Source organism: Sminthopsis crassicaudata, chromosome X (genome assembly GCF_048593235.1).
Source record: "Sminthopsis crassicaudata isolate SCR6 chromosome X, ASM4859323v1, whole genome shotgun sequence".
Lineage (NCBI taxonomy): Eukaryota > Metazoa > Chordata > Mammalia > Dasyuromorphia > Dasyuridae > Sminthopsis > Sminthopsis crassicaudata.
In genome coordinates, this window is record NC_133623.1 from 44,562,760 (window position 1) to 44,580,184 (window position 17,425).

Here is a 17,425-nt window from a genome sequence, read left to right on the forward strand (position 1 = left end):
TGACATGGGGGGAGGAGAGAGGCACCATGATGTAGTAGAAATGGTACTCAGTGCCTCTAGAGTCAAAGGGATCTGTTTCACAGAATCTCAGACTCACAGAAGCTCAGAATCTCAGAGGCCATCTAGTCTGAACAAGAACATTAATTGTACTAGGATGCTGTGCTTGGTGCTATGTGAAGACAAGGGTAGGGGAAGGTCAGGAAGAGCGTTCGTCTGCCCTTTGAAAAATTAAAATATGACAGTCAAAATGCAAACCTGAGCTATGAATAAAGGACAATATTTATTCATTCATTAATTCATTCACTCATTCATTCATTCAGATGCTATAGTTTAGAAAATGTCTGATTTGAATTTCTAGAGATTAATGGATGTCTTATTAATTCCTTTTTTTTGGGGGGGGAGGAACTTCCAAATTAAGCACTCTGAGGTGGGAAGAGACTAACATCCAAGATTAAATTCTGCCATCAACTATACCCTGGTAAGTCACTTCTTCCCCTGCCCCAGTCGAAGTTTTCTCTGTAAAATGAAGGAGGTTGGTTAGCTAAACTCTAAGAGCCCCAATTCTAGCTCTAAATTTTGATGGTTCTTTGATTCAATGAATTCTCTCAATCCATATACAGAGTGTTAATTATCACGAGCATAACCAACCATATCAATTGGATGAAAATGAAGTCATTGAGTGGTGACTATTTTATTTCTCTTGTTGATTAACCAACAATTATTTATTGAGTGCCTGCCTTCTGCCTGGTTCTGGAATCGATACTGTTAAAGTGAGTGGCTGGAATATAGGAAAATTGAGACATGATTGCCTCCCCTCCTGGGCCTTACAATCTAGATGGGGAGATCTGAAGCACACTCATAAAATAATTATAAAATGCAAAGCAGTGTGCCACCAAGTGCCAGCCCATTGGAGTACTGGCCACAGATGCTGTTGGTGTTTGGAGAGGGACAGGAAAGTTTAACAGACATTTTCACTGAATTGCAGTAAGGGTATTTATGGGAGGGGGATTACTGTCCTTTGGACACAGGGAGAGTAACTGACATGAAGACATTTTAAACCGGCCAAATTTCTTTCCTAATCTCAACATCTTGCTTGAAGGTGTAGATATGGTACATAGTTTAGCCTTTCACTTAAAACATAAATGTGATAAAATTTTGGGAAAAAAGTTGATGAAATGTGAAGGCAACAGAGTTAAAAGTCTATTCTGATTGATTCTATAATTATCGGAAATACTAATTTTCAGGTGAAGTATATTTAATGTCTTCCATGTATTGTGACAACCCCTATATCTTAGAAATCTCCTAATAAACAGGCCACCCAATCAAATGAATCCCCCCTTATAGCATAATTCTGGTAGGAGGGATTTTTCTTTCTTTTTTGTTATAAATTTATTTTCATTGGCCTTCCTATATTTCCTTAAATGTTTCATATTTATCAGTTTTACTGCATCATAATATCCTGTTACATTAAGATACCATAATTTATTTAGCCATGCATCAGTCATTGTATATATAGTTTCCTTTTTTCCTATTACAAATAAAGCAACTGCAATTTTTTTTGCACAGTTAAGTCTTATGATATTTTTAGAAGATCCTCAGAATCACTAGCTCAAGAGATATAATTTCTGTGATTTAGGGGTCACACGGACAGAAAGTGTTTGAGTCTGGATTTGAACTCTCGAAGATGTCATCCTGAGTGCAGGCCCAACGCTCAATCCACCTGTGGTTGTTTGTTATTAGCCTAAGGTCAGTAGGTCTCCAGTCTGGTGATGACTTCATTCCCAGACCTTATACTGTACTCCTGTTGAATTCAAGAGATATTTATAGAGCAAAACAGGGTTTGGCCAGGGAGAAGGAAGGGAAACTGTATTCATACACACTTTTAAATTTGATCTGCAATATTAACATTTTCTTAAGTCTAAAAATCACAATAAATAACAGTAAATCCTTGATTTGTAGAGATGCTGATTTCTGAGGCAGAAATGCTTACCCTGGAAAATTTAACATTGGTTTTTGCAAGACTATTCTAGCTGGCTCCAGCACCTTGATATTTTGAATGTCATTGCAGTAAATTTAGCGTTAGTGATTGTAAATTAGTTTGGGAAATATTGACATTCTTTCTATATTTTCCCAGGCTAACTAACCCATGAGCCAGGGATATACTTTCATGGGATCAGTTCTTCCTTGATTTCTGTCAAAATTATTTTGAAGTGGTTTTTTTTTAATGAATCTCTTGTATATCCTGAAATGTTAAAGCCCAAATATTTGTTGCCTTTTTTCCTTATTGTGAGGGATAGTTTTCTTTTTGTTTTCTTTGATTCTTTGTTTTATAATAATTCTACACTGGGAATTTCCCACAGTGATGAAGCCAAAGGTTCAGAATTAAAAAAAATTTAAAAAATATTACATGTTCCTTGTGTATGTAAGTTGCTCTGCTCATTTTCTTGTCTTGGTTTTTCTAGGTGTTTTTTTTTTTTTTTATTAATTTTTATAATTATAACTTTTTCTTTGACAGTACATATTCATAGGTAATTTTTTACAACATTATCCGTTGTACTCCCTTCTGTTCCAAATTTTTCCCCTCCTTCCTTCCACCCCTTCCCCTAGATGGCGGGCATTCCCATACATATTAAATATTTTATAGTATATCCTACATTAGGTGTTTTAAAATAGATATCTTTTTTAACTTCTTTATGATTTTTATTCTCCTAATTTCTTTTTTCTGCCTTATTTCTATTACTGATTACTAAAACTCCTTCAAAGGAATGTTTAGAATGGACGTCCGTATTTAACATTTTTGATGGAGGTATTACTAATTTTTCTCTGATGTGGATTACATTAGCTTGTGGTTTCAAATATTGTACCCTTTCTCAAATTAAGGAAAGATCCTTCCATTCCTGTGGTTTTATAACATAAATGAGAACTGCATTTTAGCAAATACTTCATCTGATTTTATGATCATGTAGTCTTTATTTTTACCCTTGTTGATATGATTTATTATATTGATCATTTTCCTAGTATTGAACCATCCTTGCATTCCAGTTATAAATCCTACTTGGTTGTGATGAATAATTTTGTTTGATGTACTGCTGTCTTCTCTTGCTGAGTATTTTACTTAGTATATTTTGCATCAATATTCATTAATATGTTGGTCTGTAGTTTTCTCTCTCAACTTTTTGTTTTTGAGTTGGAGAAGACAAGTTTCACTGAGGGGTGGCAGCCAACTACAATTCTTTCTTATGTTTTGAAACAGCCATATAGTATTTTGTTCAGTTATTATAGTCTTTGTGACCCCTTTTTGAGAATTTCTTGGCACAGATAATAGAATTGTTTCCCATTTCTTTCTCCAGATCATTTTACAGATGAGGAAACTGAGGCAAACAGGGTTAAGTGATGTGCCCAGGGTCACATAGTTAGTATCTGAAGCCAGATTTGAACTCAGGAAAAGAGGTCTTCCTGATTCCAGGCTCAGATGAATAGCCACTGTGCTACCTAGTTGCCCTGCCACATGGTATACTTGTTATTTAAAAATTTAGTAGAATTTTGGGAAATCCATTTGAGACCATTTTTGGTTCTTTTGGTTTGGTTTAGTTTTGTTTTGTTTTGTTTTTTTTTTTTTTTTACAATCCAACAAGTATTTCTTAAGCACCTATATTCATGACACTGGACTAGATGATAGGTAGAAATGTTAAAAAAAAGATTACATTCCTTGTTCTCAAGTAATATACATTCTTTATTTTGTTAAATTTTATTTTTTCATTCTGAAATTAAATACTCCTCCTCAAGATCATTTTCACATACACAGAACAAAAAAGAACACTGAACATAAAATTTCAAATCTATTTCATACAGTTTGCTTTTTTAAAATAGTAAATTATAATTCTTCATGTTACTTTCAAAACTCTCCTATTTGTATTTACTTCTGAACTTCCTTCTGTACATTTAAAAATGTTTCAATAACCCTCTTTTTTTGGCATCTGTATTATTAACCTACCTTCTCCTCTTCAACTCTCAACCCCAATTAGAAAACAGAAAGAGAGAAAGGGTCGGGGAATGTGTTTTAACACATAAACAGTTAAGTAAAACAAATCCACACAGTGGCCATGTTCAAAAATGTATGCTTCTTTCTGCTCCTTAAGTCTATCACCTGTCTGTCAGGAGTTGGTCAGTGAGCTTCATCACAGGGCCTCTGGCTAGTCATTACTTTGATCAGAGTTCTTAAATCTTTCAAAGCTATTTTTCTTTATAATACTGTTGTCTTTTTTATAAATTGCTTTCCCGGTCCTTTTCATTTCACTTAGCATCAAATCATACTACCTAGAATTTTCTGAGATTATCTTTTTGGTGATTTCTGACTTCAGAATTTTATTGCATTATGTTTACATGCCACATTCCCTAATCGAGGTTCAGTATTTTTTGGTAGGACAAATCATCTATGACCTGTCAGATTTATCCTTCTGAGACTGGTCTGCTTAGGTTATCTACTTCCTGTGTTGTTAATGTATGCATTTTATATTTTTATAGGTAACTATACAAGTTTGTCATTCAGAATTTCTAACAAAGAGCCACATGCAATAATTTTATTGACTTTTTTTGACTTTATTATGATCTCTTCTTTCTCACTTTTAATTTTGGTGACTTGGTCTCAATTGTCTCTAAAAATAGATTTGTTGATTATTTATCAATTTTGTGTGTCTTTGCAAAAACCAGCTCTTGGCTGACATTTATGATGTCAATTGTTTTTTAATTTTCAGTTTCTCTCTATGCTCATCTTGGTTATTCAACTTTTTAATTTTTCTGTTGGTTTGTTCATTTCATATAATTTGGAGCACAACTGGAATTTGTTAATTTTCTCTTGCTAAATTTGGCTCTGAGTGCTTCTTTGGCACCATCCCATAATTTTAACATCATTTCTGAGTTGCTATTATCATTGATGTAACCTGCTTTTGTTTTCATAATTTGCTAATTTTTTTTCTTTTGGTTTCCATGGGGAAAGTACCATAGGATGAGAAACTGTATATGGGTTTTAACCTGTAGTGATGGAACCACTGAATAAAATTAAAAGATGGGAAGATTTTAGGTCACTTTTAATTTAAAATCCGTCTGTCTATATCTTTTAGGTTAAATGTGTTCTGCAAGGAGAATATTGTTTGGTTATGTTCTTTTATTCATTTTGTAAATTAAAAAAATAAAACATTGGAGAATCTGGATCTTGAGCATTTAGCATCCTGATAACCAGGTTTGAATTTTCTTTAATCATTTCACTGGGGGAATGGCAGGGAAGGTACACTTTTGGAAAGATAGCTTGGGGACATGGCTAGAAGATTGGCTGTCTTGGAACCAGTAAGATCTGACTAGGTTTTTGTCTTTGACTACTAAGTCTAAGATTCTGGACAAGTCACTTCACTTTTCAGTTGCATGGGCAAATCTCTACAGTGACAAACTATAGATTGCCTCTGTGGAGAGTTTTGACACTAGCAGTTACCTACATGAATGAAGTCACAGGTTTGGTGTTTTGTTTTGTTTTGCTTTTTCTCTGATTTCATCCACTGTATAAAATTCTGGTGAGGAAACTCCAGTTTCCAGTGGACATGAGAAACTCTACTGTCAATTATAGTCTGAGAGAGTTGTTTGGGACGCTGAAAATAAATGACTTATTCAGTGTCACATGTCCAAACAAGATCTGAATCCTGGTCCTCCTAACACTGAATCAAGCCCTCTAGTTTTCTTGCCTCTAGCTGCCACTCATTTCAATTGATTCAATTAAAAGCACCACTTCAAATCCTTGTGGATTAGTAATCCTGTAAGTTTCTTTCATTTACAGTGAACCATTATCAATCAGAGGAGATTCATTTTGGGGTTATCTGCCCCATCTCCTTTTCCTTTTGAGTTTGTGTATCCTGTCTCCATGATTTAGCTAATGCAGTACTCTTAAAGTGTTCTCCTCCCCCCCCCTTTTTTTTTTTTTTTGCTAACAATTGGTTTATCTTTTCTTCTGTACTAAATATTTCAGTAAAAGCTTCACATTGAACATCAGTACAATTAACTAAACTTGTTTGGCATGATATCATGATAGTTTCCCATCATAGCTTCCATTTCCTCATCAGATTTTTTTTGTCTGTTCACGGCACATTGTCAACAATCATGAAACATTGTTCCAAATAACAAATAATAAGAGAAATGTAAAATTTTAAAGTCTGAGGTTTCTTATCACATTTTCATTCATTTTTTCTCTTAGTATGGATAGAATTAGTGGGTATTCCATTCTTTCAGCTGTGCTTTTTTCATTTTATATTATTTCATAAAGGGCTTTCCAGATTGCTTTGTATTCTTCATACTTGTCTGATTTTTAATGGAATGTTAATATTCTGTCATGTTAAACTGCCAAATTTTATTTAACTTGTTTCCTCTTGTTGGAAGTTTAGGTTATTTCCAAAAACTAATTTATCTTGATTTGAGAAGTATAAATTGTCTTAAATACTTATCTTTTTTGTTTGTAGACTAGACTTTTGACTAGAAACTTCAGTGAAGAGCATCCATCTCTGCAAAACGAGTGAGTATTTTCCAAATGTCATTCTCTTATCTTCATATAGCATACTGAGTTTGATTGGGTAGGTAATTCTGGGCTTCTGTTCTATGCTGCTTAATTTTCTTTATATTTTATTCCTTATATTTTGTCTTCAAAACATCTTCTGTAATTCTGATGAATATTACTTCTTGAGTAGAATTCTATATTTCTTTTGGCAGTTTGAATTATTTCCTCTTATAATATGGTGTTGTAGTTTAACTTGTTGAATCTTTGGTTCTTTCCTTTGGAGGGGGTTCCAGAGATTCTTTTTCATTTTTTTTGGTCACTGCTTTGTGTAGTTCTGAGACATCTTCTCTAGCAATTTACTGAATATAGTAGAAAGTGTGTGTGTGTGTGTGTGTGTGTGTGTGTGTGTGTGTGTGTGTGTGTAAGAGAGATTGGGAGACAGAGAGACAAAGGGGAGGGGGAGAAAGAGAGGCAGACAGAGGGGTAAAGAGGGAGGAGGGAGGGATGAGACAATAAAATGATACAAGATCAAGAAATGGAATCTTGCAGTTCCAATATACTTGTGATGGAGAGAGCCATCCACATCCAGAGAGAGAACTATGGAGACTGAATGTGGATCAAAGAATAGTATTTTCACTTTTTGTTGTTATTTGTTTGCTTGGTTTGTGTGTGTGTGTGTGTGTGTGTTTCTCTTTTTATCTGATTTTTCTTGCACAGTGTGATGATTATGGACATAGGAATTACACATGTTTAACCTATATCAGATTGCTTGCTGTCTTGAGGGGAGAAGGAAGGAGAAAGAAAAAATTGGACCACAAGATTTTTGCAAAGGTGAATGTTGAAAACTAGGTTTGCATGTTTTTGGAAAAATAAAATACTATTAAAAAGAAAAAGAAATAAAAACAAAGAAAAAATAAAGTCCAGAGAATATGGCACATTAAAAAAAGAAGTGGATCCTTGGACTTTTAAGGAGGTTAATGCGTAGAATCATCCACTCCATAGAGAGTCATCTAGTGTAAGATTATAAGGTGGGTAGGGCTAGGTTGTGAAGGACTTAAAAGTTAAACAAAACTTTATAGGTGACTGTGAAGGAAATACAGAATCAGTGCAATTTATTGAGTTGGGAGGGCTGACAAGATCAGACCTAAGCTTTAGGAAAATAACTTTGGCAGCTGAGTGGGGGATGGATTGGAGTGAAGAGATATGAGGCAGAGAGATTAAGCAGAAAGTTATTGCAGTGGTCCAGGTGGGAGGTGATAAAAGCCTGTATCTGAGTGATGGTGTTCAAATGGCAAGAAGGGGAAGTGTAGGAGGGATGTTGTAAAGGTCTACATAGACTTGGCAGTGAATGGGCTATGTGAATCGAGCAAGGATGAGGAACTGAAGATGATACTGAGGTTTAGGGAAATTTACAAGAAGCAAGAATTTAGGGGAAAGAGAATTAGTTTTTTTTTTTTTTGGACTTGTTGAGTTTGAAGTATCTATAGAGTATCAAGTGTGAGATATCCAAAAGTAATTGGTGACATAGGATGTAGCTCAGAGGAAATATTAGGCCTCAATAGATAGAACTGAGAATCATCAACTTAGAGATGATAATTGCATCTTTGAAAGCTGATGACAAAGAAGCTTCTTCTGGTTTCATCAAAGTCTTCACCATGATACATCAGGGATGTATGGTTTTCTTTGTATTTTGGGTGCCATAAAAACAGTTTGGGGATGGTGGGCTAGGCTTATGACTTCTTTCCATGATGTCCTTCCTTTCCCCTCTGAAAATCTCCAGGAGGTAGAAGGAGGAAAGATTAGTAGTGGTGGCTAGCCTGGAAATTAGACAGGTTAGAACAATAACACTATACATGGAAAGTATAACACAAGGAAAGCACTGGCTGTGCGTATATGCGTATGGGTGTATGTATAAGAGAGATCAAGTAAGAGACAGATTTCAGATTCATGTAAAATTCTCCACTAATCTGTTGAGAACCTAGGCCAAAAAATGCATGAAAATGATAAATAATTCTTAGTTTTTATGTGCAAGATTATAGGATTCAGAGTTACAAGGGATCTTGGAGATTATTTATTCCATTTATCAAAGGGCAAACTGATGTATATAGAAGGGAAACGACTTGCCTACAGTCATATAGCTTCTTAATGGCAGAGCCAAGATTACTATCTTGGTCTTCCGATGCCATTTTTTAATGCTCTTTCCATTATACCACATGTTCCTTGGGTAACTAACTAGCTATAAACTGGAACCACTAACCTTTTTGATCCACAATAATTCACAGCAAAAATAAGGCCTTTGTGAATTGCCATGTGACAGGCCAGAGCTATGTGTCCAGCATCACCAAGTCTGAGATCTTTTAAAGCTCTCACATTCTCAGTTACCAGACTACAACCTCCTCAGATTTTTATAGGGAACCAAATATCCTATGCATGAGACACAAAATACTGTGTATTTGCCCACTTGAAAAATCAATGGAGCAGAGGTATGAAGAAATCCGTTAGGAAGCCAGATCGATATAGCCTATACAAACCAAGACAGAATAGAATCATTTTTACTTGTGGTAATTAACACGATGCCAAAGACAAAATGTCAATAGTTTCCCCAAGTCCTGGACTATGACTAAAAGGAACCTTGGACATGATGACCGAATTTATTGAAGATAAAGGATGATCTCTGTCCTGAGGACAGGAGTAGTTTGGTTGATGTCCTTAAAGATCTGTAAAATGGGGACAAGATAACATCTAGTACTTACCTCCTAGCATTGTTGGGGGGCTCAAATGTGATAATGTAGGTAAAGTGCTTTATGAGCTTCTACCCATTATTCTATCAATTATTATATTATTAGTTATTATTATGAATGTTCTTGCCTCGAAGGCAGAATTTCTTTTGGAATCATGGTTTGTAATCACAGAATTATAACTCTAGAGTTGAAAGTATCTCAGAGGCCATCTAGTTAGTCTACTCTCTATATTTTAGAGAGGAGGAACATGAATACCCAGCAGAGAAAGTGAGATGGGTATGCTAGGCCCTTCCCCACAAACGGACAGGTATTGAGTGGAATGTATATGTTCATACAGGTCCAGACTAATACATGGGCTGTTGCCAGTATAATGTGAAATTCAGGGGCCTTGGAATGGTCCCACTTTTTTTTTTGGTAATAAACTTATCCTTTACTCTCAGATGCCTGATTTGTTCTTGCTTTTAAAAGCCCCATTCCTATAACTTAAGGTTTTGTTTGACTACTGACTTTTTTAAAAAAGCAACTCCCCTGGTGAGGGATAATACATTTTGAATCAGTAGTTGAGTTTTTGGAAAGGAAATTGGACAGCTAATACTATCTTACAAATCACCTCACCTCCCTAGGCCTCAGTGTCTTAATCTGTAAAATAAGGGGTTGTACTAGCTGTCCTCTAGAGCTATGATCTTGCCTTAGACACTTACTAGGTTGGGACACTGGGAAAATCACTTACATGTATGATCCTTGTAAAAAGGAACTAATAGCATCTACCTCAAAGGTTTCCATAAGGAACAAATGAGATAATGAGCATAAAAACTTGGCAAAACTTAGTGCTATGTCAGCTATTTATAATTACTATTATTGCTCCATTCTCCTCATCTTTTTAATGGAGTTCAAAGAAACTGCCTGAGGACAAGCCATTATTCTGTTGTTGTTCTTGTACATTTGCTAACCTGTGGTCTGTTACCTAGGTACATAAATGACTTTGTGACTGAATAGGAGTATTGGGATGTCAACTTACCTGTAGAGTCACTGAAAGCATCTTCAGGGATAGCTTCAGTAGGAAACAGAATGACAAGGATGATATTTAGCTCATTCTGTTCCCACATGGTTTGGATTTCTTCCTCTACATCTTTATGTTTTGAAAGCTTTTTGTCCAATATAGTTTGGGCTTGTTGTTTTTATTACTCTGGGTTTGGCTCCCACATAAGTACCCGTTACTGTGAATGGCTGATATTTGATCTGTAGGAGTGCTGCAAAGTCATGTGGTTTCTAGATACTGGATTAGCTGGCTAGAGTGTATGGTGAGAATAGTGAGCAACCTCCTAAGGTTTCTGGAGCAAGAGAATGTCATTTTGTATCTCTTTCCCGCTTCTAGATTCCTGCTCAACCCTGTGCTTGCCTCTATTTATCTCTGCCTAATGGGTTCCCATCCACTACTCTTCCTTATGCCTCTTGCTCTTCCCTTTCCCCTCTATTTTACATTTTTAAGAGCGTATCGAGCTTGCTTACCCATGGGATCTCATAGGCAATCTACTCTCCTACACACCTTTACGGTAATCCCCTTTCCCAGATTGCAGTCAAATGGTCCTATAGCCTCTGCAGGAAGAACTCCAGAGGTGGCCCATTTCTGCTCTACTTGTGAAGATGTTTAGCGTAAGTCTCTCTCTAACTTTGGTTCAGGAGAAAGAGCCCTGGATCTGGCTTTCGAGAGGACAAGAGACTTCATCACTTGCTTTCTGGGTGACCTTAGACAAATACTCTCTCTGTAAAATAAGGGGTTCTAAAATTCCCTCTAGCTTTAATCCATGATCCTATGAAATGAAAAATAGACAAGTTAGTAGAAGTTGGTGACTACCCACTAAGGGGTATCAGGGTAAGTTAAGCACAAAGTGTGCAGCGAGGTTATGCTGCAGTGGGTAGCATGCTGGAATCAGGAAGACTTCTCTTCCTGTTTCTGTTTGTGTGGAATAGAGAGATAAGGTGAAGAACTTAAAGGAATGTGTGAATTCTTTTTCTGTATTTTATTTTCATTATTTCTGTGTTTCTCCTATGACCTGTATAATATGTGCAGACTCATATTTACTTGAGCCTTGGCTAGCTATATCTGAAGCCTGAAGGCCTGATTTTCTATTCCCTAGAAATCAGTTGATTTCAGGGAAACAGAAACCTTCTATTCCATTCTCTCCTGATAGCAACAACCAATTAAATGCCTTCCCCTCCCCTCTCAATGCTCTCTTACTTGTGATGTAATCTCTTGTATAAAAGCTGTGTATCTTTACTACTTCTTTAGCCCTTCTACTGAGAGCTTTCTCTTTCCCTTATCTTGTGATAGAACATCTCCTCCTCCAGAGGTTTAATAAGCAACCTTTCTGCTTTCTACTGAGTGATCTCTGAGCAATCATTTTAGGTAAGGGTCTTCTATATCCCACACATGTTTAAATCCGGTGTCAGATACTTGCTAGCTGTGTGACCCTGGACAAGTCACTTAACCCTGTTTGCCTCAGTTTTCTCACCTGGAAAATGAACTGGAGAAGATGTCAAATCACAACAGCATTTATTATTATTATTATTATTAAAGCTTTTTATTTACAGAGCATATGCATGGGTAATTTTTCCAACATTGATCCTTGCATACCTTTTGCTCCAAATTTTCCCCTCCTTCCCCCTAACCCCTCCCTTAGCTGACAGGAAGTCCAATACATGTTAAATATGTTGAAATACATGCTAAATCCAATATATGTATACATATTTATACACTTATCTTGTTGCACAAGAAAAATCAGATCAAGAAGGAAGAAAAAAGAAAAACCGAGAAAGAAAATAAAATGCAAGCAAATAACAACAGAGAGACTGAGAAATGTTGTGGTCCACACTCTGTTCCCACAGTTCTCTCTGTGGGTGTGGATGGCTTTCTTCTCACTGAACAAGTGGAACTGGTTTGAATCATCTCAATGTTGAAGAGAGTCACGTCCATCAGAATTGATCATTGCATAGTCTTGTTGTTGTCATATACGATGATCTCCTGGTTCTACTCATTTCACTTAGCATCAGTTCATGTAAGTCTCTCCAGGCCTCTCTGTCACCCCAGTATTTTTGCTGAGAAAACCTGAAATAGAGTCACAAAGGTGACATGATTCAACAAGTCAGGAAGGGGATCATTTGTATTCACTTTTTCTCCTCTTATTTTCTTAACCCTTTACAATCTGGCTTCAGATCTTGCCATTCCACCAAAACTCTTCTCTCCAAAGTTACTAATGATTTCTTAGCTGCCAAACCCAATGGCCTTTTCTCTATTTTTGTTCTCCTTGATCTCTCTGCATTCTTTTACACTGCTGGTTGATCTCTTACTTGATACTGTCTTCTCTCTAGGTTTTTAGGACACCGCTCTCTCTTGGTTTTCCTCCTACCCATCTGACCGCTTCTTCTCAGTCTCCTTTTTGGGGTCCTCCTCCAGCTCACAGCCTCCTCAAGGTTCTTCCCTGGGCTGCCTTTTCTTCTTTTTCTATATTATTTCACTTGGTGATAGCATTGACTCCCAGTGATTTAATTACCATCTCCATGCTGCCTTTCCTGCCCCGATCTTTCTGCTGACCTACCTTCAGTCTTGCATCTCTCCAGCTACCTTTCAGATATCTTGAACTGAATGTCAAGTAAATAGTTTAAACTTAAAATGTCCCAAAACAGACCTTACTATCTTTCTCCCCAAACCCTCCCTCCACTCTTACCTTCCTTATCACTGTAGAGGACGCTACCAAACATTCAGTCCCACAGGCTTTCCACCAAGATGTCATCTTGGACTCCCCGTTCTCTCCTTCCCTATCCTATATCCAAGCTTTTGCCAAGGCCTGTGGACCTTTGGCAACATCTCTCAGATATGTCCTTTTGTCTCTTCTGACACTGCCACCACTTTAGTGCAGGTCCTCATGGCCCCATGCCTGGACTATTATAATAGCCTGATATAGGTCTGCCTCAAGTCTCTCCCTATTCCAATCCATCCTCCTTCCAGCCACTAAGTGCTTTTCCTAAAGAACAGTTCTACCTATGTCAGCCCCACACTCAGTAAACTGCAGAGACTCCCTATTGCCCCCAGGAGCAAATACAAAATGCTATTTGACCCCAAAAGACCTTTATAACCCAGCATCTTACTCCCTGATATGCACTCTTCCATACAGTGACACTGCTGCTAGCTTAGAGGCTGGGGCACCTAACTGGCTAAAGGCACCTTGGCTCCTTAGGGGCATCTTGCACCCTCACCTTTTATTATTTTTCATTATTCCCATCTCTGGAACATTCTTCTTCCTCCACTCTGACTACTGACCTTCCTGGCTTCCTGTAAGTCCCAACTAAAATCCCACCTTATCCCCCAATCCTTCTTAATTCCACTTTTTTCCTTCTGCCAATCATTTCCTATTAATCCTGTATATATTTGCTTGCATGTCATTTCCCTCCTTGTATTGTAAGCCTCTGGAGGACTGGGACCATTTTTTTTGTCTCTTTGTATCTCCAGCTTTTAGCACAGTGCCTGGCACATAGTAAGGTGCTTAATAAATGTTCATTGATTGTTGCTTAGCTTCCATCTTGAAGCAAGAGATGGATTCTGTGAGTTGGAGGTGAAGTGGAATGCATTCCAGGCATGGGTCACAGGTAGTCCAAAGGAAAGGAGATAGGAAATAGTTGTGAGGGGGAGAAAAGCCCAATTTTATTGGAATGTGGAGGTCAGGAAAAGGAATACTATATAAGAAAGCTGGAAAGATAGATTGGGCCTAAGTTGTAATGCATTTAAAAAACCCCATTGCCTTTCTCCTATGATCCCCAGGCATTGGGGGGGGGCATCCCCTTGTCTTTAAGGTGCAGGAAAGCCAATGAGTTCTCACCTGCTCATTGACAACAGGACAATTCCACAAGTGAAAAATTAGAAAAGCAAACAGATTTTAGAGTTGGGAGGGACTTTAGAGAGATCATTTAGTCCCATCCCTTCATTTTACAAAGGAGGTACATGAGGCCTACAGAGAAGTGAATTGTCCCGAGTCACACAGGTAGGCAAGTAGCTCTTTTCCTTCTCAGGCATCGAGGACCCTTCCCTTTTCCCTAGTTTTAGGGCCTAGCCCCATCCTCTCCCCTTTACCACCCAACCCCTTCCCTTCCCCCCTCTCACCAACCTTTGTACTTGGTGCCCAACCAATGAGACCTCTGTCCCATTCCCCCCTCCCACCTGGTGGTGCCAGGTGCTCCCCACTCTCTCTTCTAAGCTGCTCCCGGATAGTTTCTGCCCAAAAGGTTTTCTTGCTGCTAGCTTAGAGACTGGGGCACCTAACTGGCTAAAGGCGGCCTGGCTCCTTGGGGGCGTCCTGCACCCTCACGGCTTTCTTCTCCCTGTCTGAAACACGGAGCTTCTCTGACTTCGGCACATGAGGCACGAAGGGAGATGGTTGGGAAGTAACTTTGTATTTTTATTTTGACCTGAGGGCGGAGGGGGAGGGGGCGTAGCGAGCCCTAGAGCCCTACGTGCCCCAGGAACCCAGCCAGACGAGGCGGTTCCGTGGAGTTTTTTTGCCCGTTGCCCCGCCCTCCCACACGTCTGAAGTTCACGGTTGCCCTCCAGGCGGCCGGGCCTCCTGGCTTTGCAGGTTGCCGAGGGGGAGGGGGGGTCTGCTTTTCTGATTCCCTCTCCCTGCTCGCCCCGTCAGTGAGCTCAGAAGTAGGGTGCCCCGTGGCCGTTTCTGCGCCTGCACCTTGAGGAGAATTCCCCACAGTTGAGAGGCCTCAGCGCCCCCCTCCCCCGGGGTTCTCCTTTAAGAGCTACTGCCAGGGATGCTAGTGCAGGAGAAGCCCGGGGCAGGGAGCCAGGGCACGAGGCGCCCGAGCCCGCCCTAACTGCGGGGCAAGGTGGGAAGCAGTTAAGGCTGGAGCACCGAGCGGGGGTCTCTGCCCACGGCTTCCACGACCCCCTCATTTCCAGGAGCGGTTGCCCCTGGGGGGGGAGGGGGTGCTAAGGGGCCGACAGGAGAGCCTCGGGCCCCACGGAGGGGACGCTGAGCAGCCTGCGGAGCGGGAGAGCGGAGCTCGAGGAGGGGAGGGGCGCCCGCCGAAGCCCCCCGCCCGGTGAGAGGCAGCCAGCGAGGGCCGCTTCCAAAGAAACAATCCTTGAGGGAAAAGTCCTCGCGGCCGCGGGCCAATGAGCGGCGCGAAGGCGGAGGGAGGCTAGGGAACTTCTCGGAGAGCCAGTCAGAGGGGACGGCTGCCGGGAAGCCAATCAGCGCTCCCGAGCCCGCAGCCCCTCTGCAGTAGTTCTGTCAGAGCGCCCGTGAAGAGCCGGGGAGGACGGGGGAGCTCGCTCGCTCGCTCGGGCTGCCGCCGGCTCCAGCCGCCGCCGCCGCTCCGCCCGGCCGCTCCCCGAGCCCCCGACAGCCCGCAGGGACGTCCTCGCAGCCCCGCCGGGCGCCCTCGCCTCCCCGCCTCGCCGCCCGAGCCCCGCGGCTCGAGGGGGAAAAACTTTTGGAGCCGGTGGGCGTCGTCATTGTCGGTTCGCTCCGGTCCGCCCGGGATCAGCCGGCCGTCCTGGGACTCGGCTCGGCTCGGTTCGCCCCGTCCAGCCCGTTAGCCACCTTCCCACGCCCCCCGGGCAGCGCAATGGCCGGGCTCCGGCGCTCCGCGTGCCTGCTGGCTCTGCTCACGCTGCTAAGCGTGGGCATCGGGCCCCAGCCGGCAGCCCCCGAGGCCACCTGTCACCAAGTCCGCCCCTTCTTCCAGAGGCTGCAGCCGGGGCTCAAGTGGGTGCCCGAAGCCCCCTTGGCAGGTGAGGACCGGGAGCCTACCTCCGTCGCCCCCTCTCTCCTCGGGCTTGAGCCTTTTAAGTTGCTCGTGCATCCCTGTGACTTCCCTCAGCATCCCTTTATGACCCCACCCTGAAAATTTCAAGGGAGGGGGGGTGGCCAGCCAAGGGGTGCCTCATTCCCGGGGGGGGGTTGATTAGAGGGGGAGGAAGGGAGGGGAGATGAAATACTTCTGACACTCCCCCCTTCCCCGACCTCTGCCTTGGGGTCGCCACGGGCATCTACATTGTCTGCCCCCTGGGCTCTCTGTGTTTCTCAGCCAGGGGTTGGGAGGGAGGGCGGACGACTTGGGCACCGGGGAGGCAAGGGCGGCGATGTTTCCCCGGCCAAGCACGCCAAAGTTGGCGACACAGGAATTTGAGAGGGACCCGTAGCCCGGGTTTCCAGGTGCCGTAATTCTAGGGAGATTAGATGAAAGGGCTAATGGATGGGGCGGGTATTGGCTAGCTAGCACGGCTCCTTGACCACCCCGTCACCCCCCTTTCATTTTCTGGGGAGCAGGTGTCTCCGGCAGGCAGGGATGCTGAAGGACCCCGGAATCCAGTTCCTCTTTCAGGATGACACGTTGCCCCGACTCGGACAGATTTTTTTTTTTCCCCGAGTCTGAAGTAGCGACGTTAAGAACTGAAATGAGCAATTGCTGTGCTTATATCCCCTGCCACTAGGACAGTTTTGGCCGTTTTCTTTTTTAAAAGGCCCTTTCGCTGGTTACATTGGCAAGTTTAGCTGTACTACGTTTGCCCTTGGCAAGAACTGAGGCTTTTGGGGGGTGGGTGTGGGTGTGGTAAAGCCCTGGATTTCCCTATGCCCATATGTCATTTTTCTCACCCACTAGTCTTAGAGAGTTGCCTGGGGGTGGGAGGGGTGGGGTGGGGGGGTGCCTCCCCAAGAGGTTCAAATGACTTGGCGTTATCACGAGCTGGCACTTGTCAGAGGCAGAACTTAAGCCCCCAGATCAAGACTGGTCCTCTTTTCACTAGCCATTTTGCCTTCCTGTCTCAGGATGCTTTTAAACATCCATTCCTTCCCACATCTACCCTCCCTCCCCACCTCCCCTCCCCACCTTGACATATACCGAGTCAGGGTGGAGGCAAATGTTCTAAATACATACCTTTTTAGTCTTTAATTGGGTTCTTTGGGGAGACAACCTACAGGATCTTTGTAGATGTTGGCAGTCACTGTGATACAGCTGCTGGAGAGAGGCTTGGAATCCGAAGGAATTTGAATCCACTTCCTTCGGACTGAAGTGGATTCAAATTCCTTCTGATCCTGCTCTCCAGGCCAACTCCAATCCTTTATATACTCTGTGTGTGTGC

General features: G+C 41.4%; 1 protein-coding gene across 2 annotated transcripts in view; it reads left to right on the forward strand.

Annotated features, from left to right (window-relative positions):
- Positions 1–286: 286 nt before the first annotated feature.
- The window catches only part of GPC3 (glypican 3), a 742,965-nt gene continuing 725,826 nt past the window's right edge, over positions 287–17,425 (forward strand). Inside the window, exons 1-3 of one of the 2 annotated variants that reach the window (XM_074278656.1) lie at positions 287–478; positions 1,637–1,746; positions 6,501–6,553. Coding sequence is in view for 1 of the 2 variants with exons in the window: in XM_074278655.1 (XP_074134756.1) it covers positions 15,907–16,072 (166 nt within the window). In the remaining variant the exon portion in view is untranslated. Of the gene's footprint in view, positions 479–1,636; positions 1,747–6,500; positions 6,554–15,309; positions 16,073–17,425 lie in introns of those variants that run through there. The other variant, XM_074278655.1, reaches the window with a different exon arrangement.